General features: G+C 27.0%; 2 protein-coding genes across 4 annotated transcripts in view; one reads left to right on the forward strand and one right to left on the reverse strand.

Moving 5' to 3' along the window:
* Positions 1–14,272, forward strand: part of LOC117172088 (Kv channel-interacting protein 2) — a 108,491-nt gene that overhangs the window by 91,416 nt on the left and 2,803 nt on the right. For both annotated transcript variants that reach the window (XM_033359849.1, XM_033359850.1), the window contains exons 3-5: positions 6,189–6,258; positions 6,322–6,392; positions 9,672–9,950. In XM_033359849.1, the coding sequence (XP_033215740.1) occupies positions 6,189–6,258; positions 6,322–6,392; positions 9,672–9,950 (420 nt within the window). The remainder of the gene's footprint in view (positions 1–6,188; positions 6,259–6,321; positions 6,393–9,671; positions 9,951–14,272) is intronic.
* Positions 1–14,272, reverse strand: part of LOC117172087 (dynein regulatory complex subunit 5-like) — a 90,709-nt gene that overhangs the window by 55,131 nt on the left and 21,306 nt on the right. The gene's annotated exons all lie outside the window — the stretch shown is intronic.

The raw sequence follows: 14,272 nt of genomic DNA on the forward strand, positions 1-14,272 counted from the left end.
ACATAGCTGTCAGATCAAAAGTAAACGATTTTTTTAACCGAAAACACCATGACTACATGATGATTTAACTATAAGAAAAATACTTTAAAAAACGTAGACAATGAAAAAACGGGAAATCCGTGGGGTCACAGTGACCCCAAGTGTCCTTTAAGAGCTAAACGCACCAAAATATGTAAAAGAATTAATTCAAATTTTAATTTATTAACGCGTACAGTATATTAACTATGAATCAAATTAAATTATTTTGTTATATACATTAGTATCTTAAATTAATCATTAATTATAATATTATTAATCTCTAAATTTCTAAATTCTTCCAGGTATAAAACCAACCATACTCCTAGAAGACTAATAATGTTCATGCAAAAAAAAACTATTTTCAAATATATTTTAAACACTTTTTATTTGAGGTTTTAAGTCAAGAAGATATATTTTGAACCTAAAAAATGAATTTCTAATTTGAGTGCTGAATCTTTAACCAAAAATATGAATTTTTAACGAAATAGTTAGTAGAATTTTCAACCCAAATGATTAATTTTCTACCAAACAAGATTCATGTTCAATAAAGTATATGAATTTTCATCCAAAGAAGTTGAACTTTTAACCAAAATTTGAATAATTGAATTGTTATGAAAATAAATGTTCAACAATAAAAAAACGAATTTTTAATAAAATAGTTTTCTTCATTTAAAACAAAAAAAAATTTCAACCAAGAAATGAATTCTCAACTAAAAAAGATAAATTTACAAATTAAAACTAGCATAGTTCAATTCGCAGTTTAAAAAAATTTACAGTTAAAAAAGTACAGTCGAAAAAATAATTTTCAATTTAAAAGAAACGAATTCTTAGCCAAAAAAGTCCTTTTAATCACAGTGATGTATTTTTAACAAAAAAATGAATTTTTGACTAAATAGTGAAATTTCCAACCCAAAAGAGGAATTATCTTTTGAAAAAAACGAATGTTTAACGAAATTTTTTTTCTAACTAAAGAAATGAATTCTTAACAAAAAATAGAATAATTCAATTTTCTACAAAACAGAACATTTTTTAAGGAAAAAGATTACGTTTCTATCAATTTTCTAAAGTAAATTTTAAACTAAAATGATAAATGTTATACTAAAACAAAATTTTAGTTTCTACCAAATACAACATGAATTTTTAACTAAAAGGATAAATTTCCTACCAAAAATAAAATAGTTAAATTTTCAGTCAGTAAAATAAATTTTCATCCAAAAAAGAAACAAATTTTCAACAAAATAGTTAAATGTACAATCACAGAAATTAATTTTTAACCGAAAATATGAAGTTTCAACCAATTAGATTACCTCTCTACCAAAAAGACGTATTTTCAACACATAGATGAATTTTCACCTAAAACAAATAAATTTGTAACGAAATAGTACAATTGTCTACCAAAAAAAAATTAAATTACTATTAAAAGGATCAATTTTCGCCAAAATTTGAACAGTTACGTTGTAAGTTAGAAAAATTAATTTTAGTCAAGAAAGCACTAATTTGAAACCCAAAAGATCAATTTTAAACAACTAAGATGAATTTGCAAGCAAAAATTTTAATTTTTAAAGGAATTTTTAATAAAATACAAGAATTTTAACCCAAATATTTGAACTTTCTCCTTAAGAAGATAATATTTGAACCATGCATGTACGAGTTTAATTTTTTAGTTAAAATAATTAATTTGCAAAAAATTAAATAAATTTTGATCAATAAAAGAGGTTTGTGAACTAAAATGATGAATGAACAACCAAATAAATGAATTTTGAACCAAAAAGGAAAAGTGCTAAAATGTTTGTTAATTTATATTGGAAATCGCTTATTATTAAAAAAGAATTACAATCAATAATTTAAATTGCAATTGGAACAATATTTATGTGTAAAATAGAAATGTCGAAAAATATTTCGCTTATTTGAACGTTCAGAACGTTTGTTACATGAATATTATCACAAAAAATTACTTTTCAGCAAAGTAGAAAATACCCTAACTCTATCAGGTTTTCCCTAACATTCACTGACATTCTCGAATTACCTGATCTGTGGAAACTCTGTAATTTAAGTTTATATCATTCTAAAATTTTTTTGTAAGAATTTATGTAATAATTATGTTATATATTTTTTTAAACAATTAATGCTTTAAATCCTCCTAAATGCTCTATAAATGCGCTGTTCGAGTTTAAATGCTGAGCATATTCTCGAGAGCATTTGCTCAACATAAATTCTTGGACATTTAAAAACTATCTGGGGCGGTCTCCCCTATGCATTTTTGTAATTAAAAATTATTTGTTTGATAATAAACGTACAGTTCTTTATAAACCCTCAGAGAACATAAGAGTCGTCAAATTAAACCGGAATTTATTTTCTAGTTTCCGTCGGAAGTAAGTAACGAGTTTAGTCTCATGTTTATGCACGTGTGCTATTTGAAACTGACAAGGTCCGGAGCGTACTAATCAGGGTTTTTTTAAAACAAACTTTATTATGACTCAAGGGTAATAATTTAAAAGTAATTACAATTTGCTGTAAGAAAAAACTGATTGAAATAAAATTATCATTGAGAAAAAGGAAAGGATGATAATTTATTGGAAATACTTATTTTTTTGTCTCCTGAGTTTTTAATAATTGAATCCATTTCCACTTTTTATTGATAGAGACCTGCAATTTATGTTTCATAATCAAAGCTTTTAAAATTGAGCATTCAATTTCAGAGGAGATATATTCAAAATTACATACTTTTAAATTCAGTGTCCCAATTTGACCGGATTCGAAATTAATAAATTTTAATTTTGAATTTCAGTATTTAACATTTAAGGTGTTTGACTTTTTAAATCAGAAAAAATTAGGCTAAAGCTTTCCAAATTAGAAGGGCTCAATTTTTATTCTTTTTAAAGTAGGGGTTTTTAATTTGAACTTTTAAAAATTTGCACCGAAATTTCGGTACACGTACTCACGGCCTTATTTTAATAACATGATTGCTCGTGGTAAATAGAACGTTGAAAATTGATATCACAGTTAATTATAACTGCAACGTAATTAGTAATTCAGTCTTGGTTATAATTAATGGATTGCGAACAATCTACAAACTCTAATGACATTTTTCCACATCAGTCCCTTGGTAATAATCTAATTTCCAGCATTCGTGATTTAAATTTATTTTGAAATCATTACGAATATTCTCTTGAAAATTTGTTATGAAACAAATATTTTTAAAATTTTCAGGAATCTAATGAAAATTTCGTTATTATATTGAAACTCGATTTTTTCCTTAAATTTTTCAAAAATCCTGCAAGATTAAAAAAATGGCTTTAAACTCTTCCAGATTCTTTTTGAAATTCTTAAACGTTCTCGAATTTTTTCGGAAATTAATAATTATTCAATAGTTATTTAATAATCAAAATTGTTTATAAAATATTTTTAATTATAAAAAACCATTTAAAATTTTCCAATTACTCTTAAGAAAATGCTTTTAAAATTTTTAAAGATTGTTCACAAGCTTCATAATTTCATATCGAAATATTAAAAAAAATTTATTTTTAATAATGTGTTGTACATTCTTGTAAAAACTTTTTCCACCAGGGAAGGTCCCAAAAAATATTGGGTTTTTCGAATTTTTGGCGCTATGTATAGTTTCTAATATATAGAACACTACTTTATACTAATAATTAGATGTATTAATAAATTTTGTTCACAATTTAGCATTGTTTTTAACTATCTTCTCTAAAAATAGAGTCGAAAAGTCGAGGTTTTTTACAAATTTTTAATTTTATTTTCAATATTTCAATTAGATCGAAGCAATAGTCAATCAAATTTAACAGGAATAATTGTTTAAACGATTTATTATTATTTAAAATAATATTTTCTTAGAATAATTCAAGGAAGATGCAGATTTTTATAAGATTTACTACTTTTTGTTCATTTTTCACTGTGAGTGATATAATAATTAAAGCAATTTATTCAAAATAATTATGGCAACAAATTGTTAATGTTTTAAACTATCTTCTCCAATATTAATTTTAGATAGTTGGGTATTTTTTTGAAATTTTTTAATTTATTTTGACTTTTGAGTTAGGAAAAAATAATAAATATTAACAATAATTTAAACATAATGGCTTTGAGTCACCACATCAAGGAAAATTTACAAATTATATGATCCATATAGAAAATTTGAAGAATATTTAAAATATGTATTTTATTTCAGAAAAATATCTTTCCAAAAAACGGGATTGTTTAACAAATAATTATCTCTTATGTTGACTTATTATTTTTTTATGACTAAAAATCCAAAGCAAAGTCATGAATTTTAGAATAAGCCGCAAATTTCTAGCAATTATCTGATAGAAAACAGTTATAAAGAATAATAAACTGTTTGAACAATGATTTTAGTTGAATTGCATTAATTATTAATTCAATTTAAGTGAAAAGTAAACAACAATTGAAAATTTCAGAAAATCTTTAAAGTTTCTAGCACTTTTCAAGGAGAATATTATTAAAAATAATAATACACGGCTTAATCAATTATACTTGTTAACTTGCATTCATTATCATCTCACTCTAAGTAAAAATTTGACAAAAAGTGAAAAAAATCTGCAAGAAACACAACTATTTGGCATCACTTTCGAAGACGATAGTTACAAATAATAATAATTTTTTTAAGTAATTATGTTTGTTAAACTTCAATTAATAATAAATCACAGAAAAATCTCAGTTTCAATTTGTTCAGAATTATATGACCTTAAATTTTATTATTTTCTGTAAAATTCAAGTTTTTTTTTATACAAATTTAACTATTTCTTAAAAAGTTATCCTTTTTGGTTGGAAATTCAACTTGTTGTTTTAAAATTGAACTACTTTTTTCCAAATTAATTTAATTAACAAAAGCTCGAAATATTTGGTTAAAAACTACTTTTTTTGTTGTAAACTAATGTTTTAAACTGAAAATTAAACTATTTCATTTTTGATTGAACATTGATCGTTTTTAGTTGAAAATTCGATTATTTGATTACAAATTTATGTTTTTTGTTGAAAATTCGTATTTTTGGTAGAAAATTACTATTTTTGGTAAAAAATTACTATTTTTGTTTGAAAACACAACTACTTGGTTGAAAGGCGAATTACTTTGTTGATCATTTTTTTGTATTATTTGAAGATTCATCTCTTTGGTGGAAAATGTAACAGTGTTCTGAAAAACTCGCTTTTTTTTGTTGGAAATAAATTTTTCTAACTAAAAATTGAATTCTACCATTTTTTGTCAAACATTAATATTTTTTCTGAAAATTTACCTATTACCCTTTTAGGCAAAAATGAATTATTTGAACTTAATATTTAACTATTCCATTGTTAGTTTAACATTCCTAGGGTTTAGTTGAAAACTCAACTATTTACTTGAAAATGAACTTCGTTATTAAAAATTTATATTTTTACTTTAAAAATTGTATTGTTGTAGAAAATGCAGCTATTTGGTGGAAAATTACCTTTTGGTTGAGATTAAATGTTTTTTCTCTCTCGTCAAAAATTCAACTTTGTTAACATTTTTCTTAGTTGTAACATCTACTATTACACTTTTGGTTGAGAATTCATCTTTTGTATTAACACTTACACTACATGTTCAAAAGTTATACTACTTAAAAAAAAATTAATTTTTTTGAAAATTCGTCGTCTTTATTGCAAATAAATTTTTGGAAATGAAAATTTAAATCCTCTCTTTTTGCCTGAAAATTATTCTTTTGCACTAGAAAATGAATATTTTTTTGTTTGAAAATTAAACTATTTATTTTAGATATAATATAGTATATATACATTAAATAAAATAATTAAATAAACAATAGAAATTAAGTAATTAAATTTACCCTATTTCCCCTAATTTAAGATAATGTTTGGTTTTGAAGTCTGAATAAACTGCAAGTATGTAAATCATAAAATCAAACATACAACAATAATTATAAAAATAATTAGAAAACCGCACTTACCTCAATTCTTTTAATAATTTTTCATCATTAAGAATTGAACTTGAAGAGGAATTAATTAGTTAATTTTCTAATTCAATTTTTTTATTTTAAATTTTAATGTGTGTAAGGTTTGAACTTGAATTCCACGGATTTGATAAAATATGAATTATTTTAATTTAAAAATCTAAAATTTTTAATAATAAAACTCATTGTTGTTTATTTTTTATTTTTCAGGAGTGCCCGGAAGGAGTCGTCCACGAAGATTCGTTTAAGGACATTTACGCAAAATTCTTTCCTCATGGAAGTAAGTTCACTTGAAAAACAAAATTTATAATTATTTAATCATTTTGCCCCTGTCGTATTCCAGACTCCAGCATCTACGCCCATTACGTGTTCAAAGCTTTTGACGTGAACTGCAACGGCGCCATCAGCTTTAGGGTAACTACATGCATTCTAATATTTTCATTTTTTACAAGTATCCATATTAGGGACTTTTTTAATTTTCAAAAAATAAATTGCGTTTTTCTTAATTTTATACTAGAACATTGTGCGCATTATGCGCGCAATAATTACCCTTTGTTTTTTTTAAACTCAGTTTATTTTCCAAAAAATTTCACTTCACAGGTTTACACTCAAGAGTTTTTTATATTTTTCAAGATAAACACCTTATAAAAAAACAGAAAAATCTTTAATTTACAGGTTGTTTAAATCAGTTCTTGATTAAATCATCATCTAAATTTGACTTTGCTCCCAGAATTTCTCTTCTAATATAAATAACAATTTCACTAAAGTTTCAATATTTTCGATAATCGTGAATAGAGAATAAAAAAACTTTTTTTGGTTAAAAATTAAACTATTTATAGTTGAAAGTGGAAATACTTTGTTAAAAATTCATTGTTTATTCCTCATAATTTATTATTTTAGTTGAAAAATGCTTTTTTTAAATTTAACTGTTTTGTTGAAATTTTTATTTAATTATTTCTTTGACTGCAAGATTAACTATTCCATGTTTGGTTGAACATTTGTCTTCTTCAGTTGAAAATTTCTGTATTTTTTTAAAACTTTTTTTTTAAGGCCGTGTGATGAGTGGGTCACGTGACCAGATTCCTACCTTACCGCGACTTTTTTTATTTCCCAACTTATTATCACACGAAACGCCTCATCGAGTTGAAAATTTGGCATACAAAACAAGGAGCACTGAGCATGGTGGGTCTGGTCCTAAATTTGAATAATTATGAAAAAAGTTTTTGGTTGTGAATAATTTTTTTTTGCTTTTTTCATAATTATTAAAATTTAGGACCAGTCCCACCTTTTTTAGTGCGTCTTATTTATAATCCCAAATTTTCAACTCTTTTGGTGCTTCGTGTAAAAATAAGTTAGGAAATAAAAAAGGGAGGGTAAGGTAGGAATCTGTTCATGTGACCCACTCGTCACATGGCCTTAATTAAAAATTAATTTTTTAACTGTAACTATTTCATATTCGGTTGAATATCAATATTCTTCAGTTGAAATTTCAACTGTTTGTTTAAAAATTTCTGTATTTTGTTGAAATTTCATTTTTTTGGTAAAATATTAATCTTCTTTGTGACTAATTCACCTCTTTGTTTAAAAAAGTTAAATTAAAAATATTTATTGAAAATTGATTATTTTAATTAAAAATAATCTTTTTCGTGAAAAATTCATATCTTTTGCTTGGAAAATATTTTTTCCAAAATTATTTTTTTTAATTAGAAAATTAATATTTTGATTAAAAATTCATTTCTGCAGTTGAAAATCAACTTTTTATTGGTGATTAATTTGTTTACTAGAAATTTGACTATTCCATTATTCTTTGAAAATTATTTTTTGATAGACATTTAATCTGTACGGTTAAAAAATCATCTGTTTGGTTGAAAATTTATGTTTTTTAGTTGAAAATTTTTGTTAACAGTTAATTTCTTTGGTTAAAAATTCCACATTTTTGGTTGAAATTTTTTTTCAAAATGAATTTTTTTACTAAAAATGTAGTTAATCAATGCCTGCTGTACAATCTAACTTTTTCAGTTCAAAAATCAATTGTGATATTGAAAACTTGTATTTCTTGGTCAAAAAGTCAATTATTTTTGTGGAAAATGCATATTTTTTATTGAGAATTAATACCAAATTTGAATTTGAATTTTTAACCAAAAGAATAATTTTTTCAAACAAATATTACAATATTCTTCCAAAAAGACGCATTTTTAACAAAATTAAATTATAGTTACAACTAAAAACGATCACGATTAGTTCTCAACTAAAAGTGTAACATTCATGTTTTAGAATAAAAAATTTCTTTGAAAAAAAACGAATTTTTAAGATGTAACCATAAATCTTCAATCAATATAATCAATTTTTAAGAAAGTAGTTCAACCTGTTATTAAGTAGTTGAATTTTGAACCGAAGAGAATAATTTTGTACCCAAAAAGATGCATTTTGAATAAAATACTCCAATCTTCCACAAATAAAATTCATTTTTATATAGTAGTTCAACTTTTAATTAACCAATCGGTTGAATTTTAAATAAAAAAAGATCAATTTTGAATGAAAATCGTTATAAATGAACTTCCAACAAAAAGAGTAATTTTCAAATAAGAATAATAATTTTCAGGTAAAAATTTAATAATTAAATCTTCATTTAGGAAAATTATTTTTTCTACAATAAAGATGAAATCAATGAAATATTAAACTAATAAAATTATTATTTTTTAAGTAGTTTAACTTTCAAGCAAATAATTCAATTGCCAAGCAGAAAAGATCATTTTTCTTTAAAATAATTGAATTTTTAACAAAATAATAAAAGTGAACAAAAAGTTAAGAATCTCAGAAAAAAACCGCAACCATCTAACATTAATTTAAGAGAATATAGTTACGAACAATAATAATTTGCTTAAACTTCTTTTACTTTATTAATTTATACCACGCACTACGTGCAAAGTAGATAACAAGTTAAATATTTCAGAAAAACTGCAACTTTCTAGCATTATTAAAAGATAATATTATTCAAAATAATAATAAATTGTTTAGACAATTATTTTGCTGAACTTGAATTCATTATTCTCTACTCGACGTAAAAAGTTGATAAAAGTGGCCAATTTCAGAAAAAGCTGTAAATATCTAGCAGCACTATAGAAAAAGATATTTATAAACAATGATAATTTACTGAAACAATTATTTCTGTTGAATTTTATTCATTTTTACCTCGCTCTAAGTGAGAAGTGGACAAAACGTGACAATGTTAATATTATTTAATAGTTCAAAAAATCTTTCAAGAAAATTTAGTAGTAAAAAAGATTTTTTCCACTAAGAAATTTTCATGTCATTCATTCAGTTGTGAGTGATTTAATTTTAGAGTTTAATTTTAACTATTTTGAGAACTATATTTATCGTTTGTAAAAATGATGATATTTAACAAGATAAAACACTCGAAAAGTTGAAATTGTGACTAGTTATGTAAGTTTAGTTGTAGTTTAAAGTTTTAATTCAATGACGAAAAAATAAAATAAATATTGTTTAATTATAAATATAAATAATTAAATTTCAACAGTGTCTCCCTTGATATTTAGTTATTCCACTTGCAATACATTTCCAATATCGCCGTAATATCCGCGTAATAATTATGTAGTAATGCGTAACAGAATGTTTTCAAATCAAAATCATTAAATATATTTTTTTAACTTTAATCTCTTCCGAATTTTTTAGGACCTTCTAGTAACCCTATCTACACTTCTGCGTGGAAGTGTATATGAAAAATTAAGGTGGACATTTAAATTATACGATGTTAATGGAGATGGGTGTATAACAAAAAGTGAGCTTGGGGAGCTAGTTACAGCGGTTCATGAATTAATGGGACGAAGACACCAACACGCTGCTGAAGATGAAAGAAAACTTCGAGATCAATTGGACAGAGCTTTCCGGAAGTTAGACCTCAATGAAGATGGTGTTATAACCATCGAGGAATTCATTGAAAGCTGTCTCAAAGTACGTTCATTTTTATTTGCAAATTATCAAAAATAAAAATTTATTGTTAAATTACTATTATAAATAATACAATTTCAACAGTTTCATTTCCTGATATTGACCTATTCCACTGTTTTAGTGAATTCTATACAGAAAAGGATTTTATTCATTATTAAGACTTTAATTAATTCGTACAAACCTCCCCCGCTTCTACTTCCCCGTTTTCCCCTCACGACAATTTAATTTTAACTTTTCTTCCCTTATCCAACTTCTTACTCCTTTACCCCTCCTCCCCCGTTCCTAACTTCCATTCTTCATTTTCCCTCACTTCTCCTGTCCTTTCCCTCCCTTTTTTATTTCCCCTCTCCTAATTTCCCTGCACTTCCCCTCTCCTTCATTCCCCTCAGTCACCCTGTTACCTTAATGCGCCACACTTCCCCTTCTTCCACTCCTCTTACTGAAACCTCACTTTCCAAACTCTACTCACCCGCACTGTCCTACTAGCCTTTCCCTTAATATCCTTCTCTTTCTCTCAATTACTCTAACTTCTAGACCCATAATTTCCCCCCACATTCGGGTACTTCCCTGAAAGGACTTCCCACCACTTTTCCTAATTCCCCTGCTCTAATTTTTACACACTTCCCCTCCTCTAAATCCCCCTCAGTTACCCTACCGTTCATTGCGCCTCACTTCCCCTGTTTCCCCTGCTCTTAATTTCTCTAATTCCCTCATTTTTCCTCATTACCTTTACTTTCCCTACTTTTCATCTGATAATTCGCTTCACTTTCACTCATATCTCTCCTTGTATACCCGTTCCCCTCTTTTCCTTTGGCTTTTCCTACTTAGCCTGTCCTCATTTCGCAATTACTTTCCCCTTTTTTCCTAACATCTTCTAGTCCACATCCCGACATTTCCTCTCTTTTTCCCTACTTAATCTATCCTAGTTCCCCTTCTCTCGCTTCCTCTCACTTCACGTCTCCTGATTTCCCATTACTTGCGCTGGTTTCCCTCTCATGATTTCCCCTCGTTCCCCGTACTTCCCTTTTTTGGAAAAGAGTAAGACGGACGAACGGACACCCGACCGAAACTATAAGTATTTCAGAATAGGGCTACGTATAGTACTTTTTGTCCTACCCTCCTTGAAAACAAGCTTGTGAAGCAGATAAAGAAAGTTTGGTGCGCACGACCAGATAGGATCTAGATGGAGAAATCTCTTTGTGTCTCTCTTACTTCCCCCTTTTACCATTTCCCCTTCCATTTCCTTTTAGCTTTCCCCTTTCTCATTTTTTGTTTCCCCTTCATCGTTTACCCTTTACCATTTCCCCTTTCCCTCTTCAACCTTTTCGGGTTCTAACTTTCCCCTTCCTTTTTTCTTTTCCATAGTCCCTTTTTCTGTTTCCCCTTTTCAACTGTTCCCCGTCCCTTATACCCCTTTTCTCTGTTTTCCATGTTTTCCTTTTACTTTTCCCCTTTTCATTTTCCCCCCTTTTCCCTTGACTATTTTCTCCTTTTCTCTTTCGTGGATATTTTGTGATGAAAGGGTCAACAAAGTGGGTCAGTGGTTCAGCCAAGGAATTAAATATTTAAACAAAAAGGATAAATTCTCAAGAAAGAATGTAATAGTTGATGTTTTATCAACAAAATATTTTAATTTCAGATCCATAACAGTTAAATTCGACCAATAAAGGAACGATTTAAAACAAAATTGTTAAATTTGGAATTAAAAAAATGAATTTTCAACCAAAATTATTAAACTTCATATCAAAGAAGAAGAGTTTACAAGTAAGTAGTTAATTATTAACCACGTAGTTTAATTTTCAACTAAAATGATACCTTTTTGAGCAAAAATGAAATAGTTAAACAAATAATTTTCATAAAAAATACAATAGTGGATATGTCTACGAACAAAATTCTTAATTTTAGATCAAAAGCTGTTAAATTCAACCAAACAAGACAAAAATTTAACCAAACAATTCAATCCTTTACGAGAACAGAATAATATTGTTTTCCATTTAAAATTTCATTTTTAACTAAAAAAGATGAAATTTCCATAAAATTAGATAAAAGATGAAAAAACATCAATCTTCAAACAAAGGCATTAATTTTTAACAAAGTACTTCAACTTTTAATCAAGTAGTTATATTCTCGACAACCCAAATTTAGTAATTTTGAATCCTCTTTTAGTAAAGCTCCTGCGGTCTTTTATTCAAAATTTTAATTCTTTTGTTTTCTAATCTCGTTTTTCATGATTAAAACAAAAACTACGCATCCTTTCAAAAAATGATTATTAACAAATTTGAGGCTCTTTTTTGGGTGAAAAATTTTTTTTTTCGCTTGTTTCGTTTGTCCAAAAATGTAATTATTTATTTTTAATGTTGTTTTTTCACGAATAAAACAAAAACAACGTGTGCTATCAAACAGTGATTAATAAAAAATTTATAGATCTTTTTAGGGAACATAATTTTTGTTCATTTACCTGTTTTCGTAGATTGTATGGTTTGACCACACAATGGAATTTTTTGTTTTGTATCATTTAGTGCGATCAATACTTGAATTTTCTATTTTTCTATTTTTTATTACAGAAGTAAGCCATTTTCCCTACTCCCGCTACTTTCCCTCTCCTACACTACCTTTCCCAACGTTTTCCATATTTCCTCTAATACCCCTTTCCTTGTTTTACCTTCTTGTCCCTCCAACCACTTATTCTAATAGCATTCCCCTCATTTTCCATCATAACTTTAGCTTCCTCTACATCCTCTCCCATCATTTCCCCTCGCTTTCCCTATTTCCCCTTTCCACATTTTCCACCAATTCCCAAACGTCTCCTCTCTTTATTATTCATCACTTCCTCTCTTCTTTTTTTCTGGCTTCCCCTCAATTCGTCTACTCAACTTCTCCTTATAAATATTTGGAATAACTTTAAATTATGGTAGAAATTGCTTTAAGACTTGAAAGTGGCGGAGTATTCTTTCTGGGCCGTGAGTGGGCACTCTAATGACCAATCTGTTAAACTGCAGTCCCGCAAGAAAAGTTCCCTTTGTAGAGGACAAGGTGGTCCAAGGGGACGAAAGGGTCCAAGGGGAGAAAGTGGCGCTGCTAGGTTAGCCGAGCAACCTCACAACAACGCAGGAGTGTATGAAAAAAGCAGACAGTACCTTTAGCGTTTAATCGTGTCGTCTGCTTCAATTATTTACAGTTTGTTGCAAAAATGCCGCAGGACGTTCGCTTCAGTTCACTTTTAGTCACTCAGTGCTTAGGTAATGTGCGTTACAAAAATTTTGAAGGAAAACAAGAGGAAGCGTTTATCTTTTGAAGAGAAATATAAGCTTTTAGACGAAGTGAAATAATATGCCTCAAAAAAGTATATTTAACCGATTTTATTTTTTTACCTGTAATTTTACAAATATTTAGAAGAAAAATCTATCCAAGTTCGATTTTAATTAAATGAATTTCAAAATGCAAACTTGTAGATTTGGGAAATTCAAAATTAGATGCGCTTGAAGTTGAAAATTTTCGATAAAAAAAACTTATCATTTGACATTTATTATTTATTAAAATATTTAGAAGTTCTGGAAAATTTTCAAAAATAATTTAAACATTGAAAACATTTAAAACAACTTCTATATTTCTCAAGATTTGAGAAAACATTTTTATCTTTCCAAGGATGTTTTAAATAGTTGAAATAAAAATAATTTAACTTCTAATTTACAAAGTGTTCACTTAAAAAATATTAATTTTTCAATTTTCAATATTTCCAGCTTAAAATTGCTTTAAATAATAAAATTTGGAAAATTTTAAATATTATTGATCGATCCTTTAATTTAGAATATTGAAAATGATATTTAGATTTAGACTTTTTGTAATTGAATCTGAATCTTTCATCTCTATAATTGATCAAACTTTAAAATTCTAAATTTTGCTGTTATTCTACATTTCATTTAAACCTGTTCAGTTGAAAAGTGTTAGTACCTTCCATTTTATACGTGTAAATTATGGAGCATTCAAATGTAAACATTTTTGAATTAAAAATCTTTTAAACTTCAATTTAAATAGTTTAAAATTTAAGAGTTCCACTTTGAATGCTTTAGTTTGTAGTTTATTTTTACATTCTCATTCCTGAGAATGTAATGTGATCGTCCAAATTTTCTATCTCTGGTTTTTAACGGATCTTTACGTTTCGGCACTCACAGAATCCGAAAATCTTAAAATTTCATCGGTGTCTGTATGTCTGTATGTCTGTATGTCTGTATGTACAGTCTGTCAAGTTAAAGCGTGGGTGGCTTTACTCGCAGTCGGTAAGGTGTATCGACATGATTTTGGTGTCAAAATATTAAGAAGAGCTC

The sequence above is a fragment of the Belonocnema kinseyi genome, chromosome 4 (genome assembly GCF_010883055.1).
Source record: "Belonocnema kinseyi isolate 2016_QV_RU_SX_M_011 chromosome 4, B_treatae_v1, whole genome shotgun sequence".
Taxonomy (NCBI): Eukaryota; Metazoa; Arthropoda; class Insecta; order Hymenoptera; family Cynipidae; genus Belonocnema; species Belonocnema kinseyi.